The 9,805-nt window shown below is 35.8% G+C and overlaps 1 protein-coding gene across 1 annotated transcript; it reads left to right on the top strand.

Moving 5' to 3' along the window:
• Positions 1-4,704: 4,704 nt before the first annotated feature.
• Positions 4,705-9,020, top strand: SPTSSA (serine palmitoyltransferase small subunit A). The gene is made up of 2 exons (XM_026710969.2): positions 4,705-4,909; positions 8,290-9,020. The coding sequence occupies exons 1-2, from the start codon at positions 4,807-4,809 to the stop codon at positions 8,391-8,393; spliced, it is 207 nt and encodes a 68-aa protein (XP_026566754.1). The 5' UTR covers positions 4,705-4,806; the 3' UTR covers positions 8,394-9,020.
• The last annotated feature ends 785 nt before the right edge of the window (positions 9,021-9,805 follow it).

The following is a 9,805-nucleotide window of genomic DNA, read 5'->3' as shown; positions in this document are numbered from 1 at the left end:
ATTAAAAGAAAGTGAGATTTATAAAACAGTATCCTCACATATGTGGACTATGAAGCAGTGCCTTTTGCTTAGGTATCATTTCACTTGGGAATGGAGAAATAAATCACCATTGCAACTGATGCACAGAAAACTGGGGAAACAAAGGAGCCAGACTTTCTTTGATTAACATGTTTTTGTTATGATTGACAAAAGGAAGTTGTTCAGGATGTGTTCACATCTGTGGTGACGTTCCTTGTGGAAATATTTTTTTCATCTGTCCCATAGTTTTACAAAACTCAATTCAAATGGGAGGAATTAATGAGGAATTAATGAGTGATGTTTGTACAATCTTTCTTGGAGAAATCAGAACTTGACAAGAAATTATAGACCTACATAATTAATCGATGTACTACTAAAATTCTCAACTTTAACCTTTAACTGGACCGAATGGTCCATTATAGTGCAAAATTATTTTAACCAAGGTACCTCAAATGGACTAACTTACAGAATACCGAAATCCATCACTATTGAAGGAATCAAATTTGGGAAAGGAGTGACTGCTTCAGTGCTGCCATTACACTGTTGCAGTCATGTGATCCCCATTTTAAACCTTTTTTGCAAGCTTCCTAGTAACATCACTCAAAACTAGGCATGCACGCCCCTAACTACCTCTATTTCAACCACAACTGGCCTTAAATGCAAGCTACTCAATGCAAGAAGCCTTGTAAATAAAATACCTGAATTTCTTCTCTTACTAAATACGGCTAAATTCGATATTATATTTGTCTGTGAAACATGGCTTAATGCATCTCTCCCTGACTCCATTACCACAGTAAGACCCTATCATGTTTACCAATCAGATCGTGAAATCCGTAGAGGAGGTGATGTTGCTATCTTCTATAAAAAGTCCCTACATCTAAAAAACATCCAAGTTACCCAGGAGTTTGCTATTTCTGAGACCATTGTCTGTGAACTGTCCTTAAATATCACATTTCGGTTCTTACTATGTTACAGAGCCCCTGATTCCATGCAAACAAGCTAAATACACTACTAACATGGGCAGCATCCTGCCCACATGCTTCTATCTTTCTTTGTGACTTCAATCTACCTCATATTAACTGGACCCTTAACAAATGTACAACTGAACCCACACATGCAACCTTCTACAATGCAGTAACAAATCTGGGACTAGAACAACCAGTAACCAACAACACTAGACTTAACAACTGCCTCGATCTCATCTTCTGCAATAGTTTGAATTCAATTTACAGAATATAAATTAAAGAACCCTTTTCCAACAGTGACCACAACATGATTGACTTTTGTCTCAACATAAGTCCATACAAAAATCATCTCCACGGCGGAATCCCCAATTATAACTTCAAAAAAGGCAACTATGATCTTATAAACAACGATCTCTCATCCCTTGATTGGCAATTTCTATTCTCTGGATGCAATACTGTAGAAGACCATTACAACATATTTTTACTTGAAGTCAAAAGAGTCATCAAACTATATGTACCATTAACAACTCCCAAAACCAGAAAAAAACAAATTACCCAAAACAATAAGGAAGCTTCAATCCAAAAAGAAATCACTTTGGCGGAAAAACAAATCTGGTCATGTTGCCAACTTCAAAAGCCGATACAAAAATTTATGCCACCAGAAAAAAAACTGAATATACCAATTATCACATTAAACAAGAAGAAAACCTATGCACCAATTCCACCTGCACTTTCTACAATTTTGTAAACAACAAACTAAAAGACTCAAGGTGCATCCCACCCCTGAAAGGACCTAATGGTAAAGACTGCAACGATGACACTATTAAAGCCAACCTCTTTAACACATTCTTTGGCTCATTATTTATAAACAGCATTGCAATGTCCTACCTGTCAATGAATACTTCAGCTTCAACCATAACAACACAAGAGCAAACAATAGATACAAACTCAAGGTTAAACGCATCAAACTTGATTTCAGGAACAGAATGGTCAATGTCTGGAATACTCTACCTGACTCTGTGGTTTTTTCCCCAAACCTCAAAAACTTTAACCTTAGACTTTCTACTATTGATCTCACCCCTTTCCTAAGGTCTGTAGGGGGCGTGCATAAGCACACCAATGTGCCTACTGCCACTGTCCTTTTGTTTCTTTTATATTTTTTTATTTTTCTTATATGTATCCATGTATTCATAGCTATGTTTTTACTTATACCTATTATCTTGTAAGCAATTGACAAAAATAAAATAAATAAAATAAATAATTCATGGAACCCCTCCCTCCTTCCCCTACTCAGCAGTAGCCACAAACCTGCCTGCTGGGAAGGGGAAAGGAGAAAGATGTTGGCCAAGTCCAACACTACTATGTGTTTTTTATTATGTGGTACAATAAGCCAACGAATTCATGCAGGGTAGAGAAAAATTGAATTCAAATAGTATTTCTGTGCAGAAGAAAAGGGATGCACTTGAGATCCAAATCCAAATCAAGGGTGTTGAGAAACAGCTTGGTGCAGACTTAAATAGAGAAAAGCAATTTTTATGGATACACACAAGCAAGCCGCATAACCCATGCTCACTAAAACTTAAATAGAGAAAAGCAATTTTTATGGATACACACAAGCAAGCCACATAACCCATGCTTACATATGCATAGGGCTGCATTTAATCAGTTAGGATGTTCATCTCTGGTTGTGTTTTTTCATATGCTAATGATAAACTTTGTTCATCTCCAGATTCCTGCCTTTAACCACAGTATAAGCTTTAAGACTTTACCCACAATGAAAGAGGATGGTGGAATGTGCTGAGAAGGCCAAATTGACAGCTTTAATTAGAAATAAGACTGATTGGAAACCTATTGACTTTTTGTGTGAAACAAAAAAAATGAAATTACATTTTTGATTATTAGAAAAAATAGATTATGGAAAAAAATGTAAGCAATACCGCAACCATAAAGAGATTGATTTACATTTTACTTATATAGTAACTGATATAGATGAAAATTGGAAGTCATTTCTTTATAATTTTTTTCTTTTCTGTACTTTTAGCTTGTTCTTTATTTGCTACCTTTTTCTTTTTTGTTCATTTTCATTAGTTTTTGAAATAAAGGTATTTCAAATAAATATTGGAAATGCAAATGTAAAGAAGGAACTTTTTATCACTTATGGTGGACATCTGATAAAGAAAAGAAATATTGGAGTAGGATTCACATCTTAATACAGAAGATTCCCAAAGTAAATATAAAGATAAAACCAGAAACAACTTCTGGGTTTAATGGAAAAAGACTTTGAAAAAGATTTAGAACTTTGGTATTATATATGTTGACGGCAGCAAGATTATTTTACACACAAAAATGAAAAGACACTTCGATTCCTACAATGAATGAATGGTTGCAAAAGTTGATGGAGTTAGCAGAAATGGCCAAATTGACTACTCTGATCAAAGAAAAAAATACAATTACTTTTGTTTCTACTTGGAAATTGCTTTTGGACTTTGCGCTCAATATGAAAAAAATGATTTGGGGTTTTATCAATTAGATAGGCTTGTTATAGAAATGGCTAATTAATATTATATAAAAGTAAAAAGTTGAGGTTTGATGCTATTATCTTATTGTACCGCACCAAAGGGAGTCAGAAGTCAATGCCTTTTCTTTTTTCTCTTTGCCTTATATTTCCCCTTTCCCTCCTTATTTCCCTACTATTTTCTTTTGTATTCTTTTATATTATAAAATAAAGACAACATGAAAAAGAAAACAATTAATTGAAGGATGGTATTAAATAGTGAAGATTTGAGAAAAATGAATGTAACTTGGAGTTATAGTAAAATTCTTATTCTTGGTGTTATCTCAATAGGGTGTATACCCTTCAATTGCATATTTTTCCTTATGGCACTGTTATTTCCCCCCTCATTTTTACATGTTTTGAATAAAACCAGCTAAAAACCTGAAAACGTAGACAAACGTTTGTTGCAAAATGAATCCATAATTAATAAAGCTCTTTCTTGTTGCTCTGGCCTGCCAGATTAGCAGCACCTAATTTTTCACTAGTTTCTTAATCCCACCTTTATTATTTTAAAAATAATATTTTAAGGCAGGAACATACCTAATGCTCTGTCCTCCTCAGTTTCCCCACAGCCTTATGTTGTGTGGAAAGAGAAACTAACAAAAGCCACCCAGCCGCCTTTCATAACTCCAAATGACAGGAGGAAAAATGCTTGTTTGTCAAACGGGAAACCACTCTTAGTTTTTTAAACTTTAAATAAAACGTTCCCCGTTCAGGAAGCGATATTGTAGTAAAATAGACAGGAAGCTGGCCCTGGGGAGTTCTTAGGTTCACCTGCCCCCCAGAGTTGTGAGCACAAAAGAGAAAAAACACATTTATGTTGAAGGGCAAATTAAAGTATAGTTTCAATAAACCTGTATGGTCTGTCTTGTGGTAGGGAAACTTTCTTTTCTTTGGGGATAAATTAAAAGCGCCCTACGCGACTATGAACTGGACTCCCTCCCCCTCAAGCTAGCGGTCCCGCTAGTCCACGGCAGGCGCGGGCCTTCGGGAAAAACCCCGCCGCGCCGCCTCAAAAACAGCGAGCGGAATCGTGCTTTTCCCGGCCGGCTGAGAAAGTGCTTCGTTTCCTCCCTATTGCGAAACTCGGCGCATGGATTCCCGCCTCTTAGGCGTGGCTCGGCCGGGCAAAGGACAAGAATGGGCCGTCGGGAAGCGCCTCAGCCAATCCGCGAACAAACTGGGCGTCATAAAGCGCCCTCTTTCTCGTCCTCAGCTCAGCGGTGTGTTTCACTGGCGCGCTGTTACGTACCGAAGCCTGCCGGGGAAATGGCGCTCAGCTCGGCCTGGAAGCGAATGTCGTGGCTTTATTACCAGTATCTGCTGGTGACGGCTCTTTACATGCTGGAGCCCTGGGAGCGGACGGTGTTCAGTATCCTTTACTCGCTGACTTTATTGTCGTCCCAGTCTGAAAAATTCCTGGATCCGTCGGGAAAGTTCCCGTTTAAGCCAAATGCAGGTTGCCGTGGCCGGTTTGGGCTCGGACGAGCGGATGGGAATGGGTGGCAGCGGGCGGCCTTGGGATCTTGCCTTAGGCGGGAGGCAAGAAAGCTGCCTTGTATGTGCGCCACTGGCTTGGAGAGGTTTCGCCCGCTGCGGAGTGGAAGTTCTCCATAGAAGGCAGAAAACCACTGTCGCGTAAATTAACTGCTTCCGTTCACTGCTCTGTTTCCAGCCTTTACTCGTTTTTAAGGCGTTGCTGCTATCTGAATACTGGCCTTGTACTTTGTTTGACCTCAAAGGTTTTTGGTTAAAATGCTACTTCAACAACAACGCAGTTAAGGATGCCTTGCTCAGGCTGGGTACGAAAATAGAAATGTTTGTGCTGTGATTTGGTTTGGAAGGGAATAAAGCCCAGAGATGGAAATTAATGTCATTCTATTTCAGAGCTGCCATCTTAATCTTATACCTTAGGAAGAAGGTTGTGGCTAAGCTTAATGTCCTTTCAGACGTATTTTAACCTATCACTTTTATTTTCATACCCCACCTTGGAAAGACTTTGCTCTTTAGTGCCTAGTATTTTACTTCTAAAGACAACGTCTAGATTTGCACTGTTCAATTTCCTTAATTTAGGCATTTAGTATTTGGCAGTTAAAAAGGAGGCACAAGGTGGAAATTGAAGCCATATTTTCTCCCTTTTCTTAACTATTGAGGATATATTATCTGTTAAAGGAGATATTCTCACTGGGTGACAATCAAATAGGTAGTTTTCTGTCTATTTACAGGATTGTTGTGGAGATAGATATATTCAGTTTTGATATCAATAAAGTTATTCAATCAGGATTCATTGAAAAAAAACTTTATTCCAAACTTACATGGTTTTGTGGCAATTTCAAACTATCATTCTATTTTAGAGTCTAAAAACATGTAACAGATTTCTGCTGCCAGTGCAGTCCTTTGTATTTCTTGTGAAGGAGCAGGCATCTGTTACATCTTTCAGAATTTCTTGATTTTCTTGCCAGCCCTCAGAACATTCCTTAATTTAGTTTTCTTTTACTGCCGAATTGTTAGCAAATGCTCCAGAATAATTAATTATAATGTTAAAAACAATATTTTAATTATTTGACCAAAATCTTTAAAGGCAGAAGTTAACACAATATACACTTCAACGTTTTACAATTGATAGGATAGCCAAAGCTCTGCAGCCAGTTAGTATAGTGGTTTGTTAACAGTTGAATAGGACTGGGGGGAATTAGATTCATGTAGTTCTTTAGCTGTGGAAGTTCATTTAGTGACTGTTTGAAGTTACAATAGCATTGAAAAAAAGTGACCTCATTTTTTTCATGACTGTTGCAGCAGCCCAATAATCACATGATCAAATTTCAGATACTTGGCAACTGGTTCATATTTATGATGGTTGCAGTGTCCCAGGGTTATGTGATCATCTTTTGCAACCTTCTGACAGATCAGTAGGGAAGACAGATTCTTAACACCTGTGTTACTAAACAGCTGCAACAATTCACTTAAAATCTGTGGCAAGAAAGATCATAAAATGGGGCACAACTCACTTACCAGTTGTCTTAGAATAGAAATTTTGGGATCAATTGTCATAAGTAGAGGATGCAGACTTCACAGAGTATTTCTCGGGTGTGTGTGTGTGGAAACATTGTAAGAGGAAGTGCTATGTATGCCACCTTCAGCGGCTGTAGGAAAGGTGGGTTATTTAATAATAAATTGTGCTTTTTAGTGAAATCATAGTAGATGTGATTTATAATAGTTCTTTGATGCCTACCCATTAAACTTCTATATATATATTAATGTAGGAGATAAAATCTTTGTTTATAAATTAGTATGCTAATAATGATTTACATTAATATATATGATTATATGTGCTGAAAAAATCTGGTATAATCATTTTTATAAATTCTTTTTTGTTTTGTTTTTTATCTCCTCCATGTACTATTCTGTTCTTAGCCTTGGAATGAACATAGTACTTGGTTGGCTTTCCATCCAGAAACAATTCCTCCTTTCAGAAGAATACCTCTTTAAAATGGTGCTTGCCACCTGCTAATATTTAATATCTATGTTGCTAAATAAGTAATTAGGACCCTTGTATAGAATTCTTAGTTCTTGCAAATGATCCTTTCTCCTATTTTCTATGATCTCCCATGGAGAAAGTGAGCAAATCTTGCAGAGAAACTAACAACAATGCTTCAACAATGCTCTTTTGTTTCTATCTAAGTTACTGTTTATACTGCAAGATAGTCTTGTTTGAAATGTATCTTGTGACATATATGCCTTGCTATCATAATTCCCTCAGATCTGGGTAACAGTAGTATAACTCCTTCTATTTGCTAATTGAATTTTTTATGTAATATTGCTAGCTCAGTTTCTCATAGAATACCATTTGTACTGTTCTCTACAATGTACTTACATTGTGGCTTTTGTTACAAATGTGCTGAGCACTGCGTAAACAGAAATATATTTTGCAGCTCCAGCATTTCTTCCCTAAGTTCTCAGAACAGATTTTGAGGGAGAGGAGGTGTGGATCTTTTCTAATTATGTTAAAGAAAACTGTCCTAGCGATAGAAAATTCGAATTGGATCCCACCTCCTAGTCTTTGGAATTATTTTTTTTGGTCAGAACTGACAATTGTTCAGCTTGATTTGTCCTGTTGAGAAGCAATATCCATTTCCTCTTCATGGACTCGATGCAATGCAACATTTCTCCATTCTTTACAAAACATTTCAAGATTTCATAGAAGACTGTTGCTTTCTCCCCTTCGTACAGAATTCTTCCTGAAAGAGAATAAGAAGAGAAATGGTTGAATTGCCCCTCTTCTGACATTTGAAGTAGTATGTCCTAATTGCTACTGTTGTTTAAACACATTCTATAATCCACATAAGTTTATGCAGTCTCTGCATCCATATATTCCTATCAGTTTATTGCTTGATTGCTATTAGTGAAGAAATTATGCTGAGCCTGAATTTAAGCAATGATCTGAGATAATAAATGTGCTAAATTTGCTTCTGAGAGCTGGTTTTAGTCTCTTACAAATGTCTGATTATTATCACTTTTCCTTTCTGTCAAAGTTGCAAAAGCTCTTACCTTGAAGATTTGCAGTGAGAAGTTGAAGAGTTATTTGTTGATTAAGACTTTTTTGATAGTTGTACAGTCTCTGTACTAAAAACCATTTAACTTCATAGGATTTTGGTAAATAATAAGAATGCATGTTAAACATTTTTACTATATCATTGAGATGTTGGTAATCCATTTTTGCAGACTTTTATGCTTTCCTTTACTCTCATTCAGATTCTATGTTGGTTTCTATTATTGGAATGGCACTTTACACTGGCTATGTTTTCATGCCTCAACATATAATGGCCATCTTGCATTATTTTGAAATTATGCAGTGAAGAATCTCAGAAAGAAGCCACTTAGAAGTGAAGATTAGACTGCTAAGAAAACTGATTATTTACAACTTAAGGAATCCTACAGATGGCAAGATGAGCACCAATTGATGATTGTGGCAGCCACTGGGGCACATGGAGATACAAATGCATTTTATTTATGTATAAGATTCCCTTGTATATTTTGTCTATTAATACTGTGATTGTTTGTACCTTTGATATCAGTATTTTCTTAACTTTGTGACTGTCTTAGTATTACACTATAAAAGCTTTTCCTAATGTAACTTTAGGTACATTTTGCCTTCTGTTTTTTAATCAACAACTTACCTTATTCAGTGGAGCTTGAAGCTTTTGCTATTGTATACTTATGTCCATCTGGGTATATTTCTAGTAGAACATTTTGTAAGGAAGTGTTTAGATTCATGTATAAATGTGGATATACTCATAAAACTTTCTTATAAAACTTACTTCGGTCCTTGAGTTGCTCTCTGAATTGTTTAAAACTGTGGTGTACCTCTCTTGCTTTAACAATAAATGGAAAGCTTTTCTTTGTACTTGGAGAAAAACATCAAAACTTACTATTGTATATATACAACAGTATGAAATATAAGAAAGTACTGGATTCGTTCTTTATCTGCATATGAAATGTTTATTTCGTGCATGTTATTTGGAATTTTATGACAGCACTTTAATGCTGCTATTATAACTTCTAACTAACTTAACTAACTAACTAACATATATATATATATATTTTCCAAGGAACATATTTTATTACTGACTTAAGTTTAAAAGACAGAGTATGGGTGTTGACTATAGTCTAATCATGTCTGTATTCTGAACCCTCTCTTGATGGTTTTCAAACTTTTGTGAATATTTAAATCACATCACCAAAATATGAAGTTTGGTATGAATTTGATTTAAAATATGCAGCAGTAAGGAGTTGCCTACTGGTCTTAAAAGTTTTCTTAGTTTTTATAGCATTTTTCAGATTTGTATTTTGGACTTTAAGATGGAATTTTTTAAGGCGATTTATGTTATTTTCCAGGGGCAAAAAATACAAAAACAGCATTGATACCTAATATGTGTCCTTAATTTTAGAAGAACACATGGGTAAACGTCTTTTAGAAATGGACAATTCTATAGAAATTTATCAACACTTTTTAAAGAAAAACTGGGTAGACCAGATACCATAAGATGGCAGGTGAAAGAACCAATTTTGAATTTGAATATTCAGGTTTCAATTTTGAACTTTAGACAAGTTCTTGCCTTTAATTTCTCTCCCCAGTTTCTTATATCGGTATTGGTTATATTGATTTGCAGGATCATCAGAATAACTATTTAGATGGTTTAACTATATTAAATACTCAACATCAGAGATTCCCCAAGGTTTTGAGGGTGCATTGAATGGCACTTTCACA

Source organism: Pseudonaja textilis, chromosome 1, assembly GCF_049901715.1.
Source record: "Pseudonaja textilis isolate UNSWEBS1 chromosome 1, rPseTex1.2, whole genome shotgun sequence".
Classification (NCBI taxonomy): domain Eukaryota; kingdom Metazoa; phylum Chordata; class Lepidosauria; order Squamata; family Elapidae; genus Pseudonaja; species Pseudonaja textilis.
This window is presented reverse-complemented; position numbering and strand designations above follow the sequence as displayed.

Coding starts and splice junctions, on each gene's coding strand:
- SPTSSA (XM_026710969.2), top strand. CDS start 4,807: ATGGCGCTCAGCTCGGCCTGGAAGCGAATGTCGTGGCTTTATTACCAG. Junction 4,910..8,289: donor CTGGGAGCGGACGGTGTTCA/GTATCCTTTACT, acceptor ACTCTCATTCAG/ATTCTATGTTGGTTTCTATT.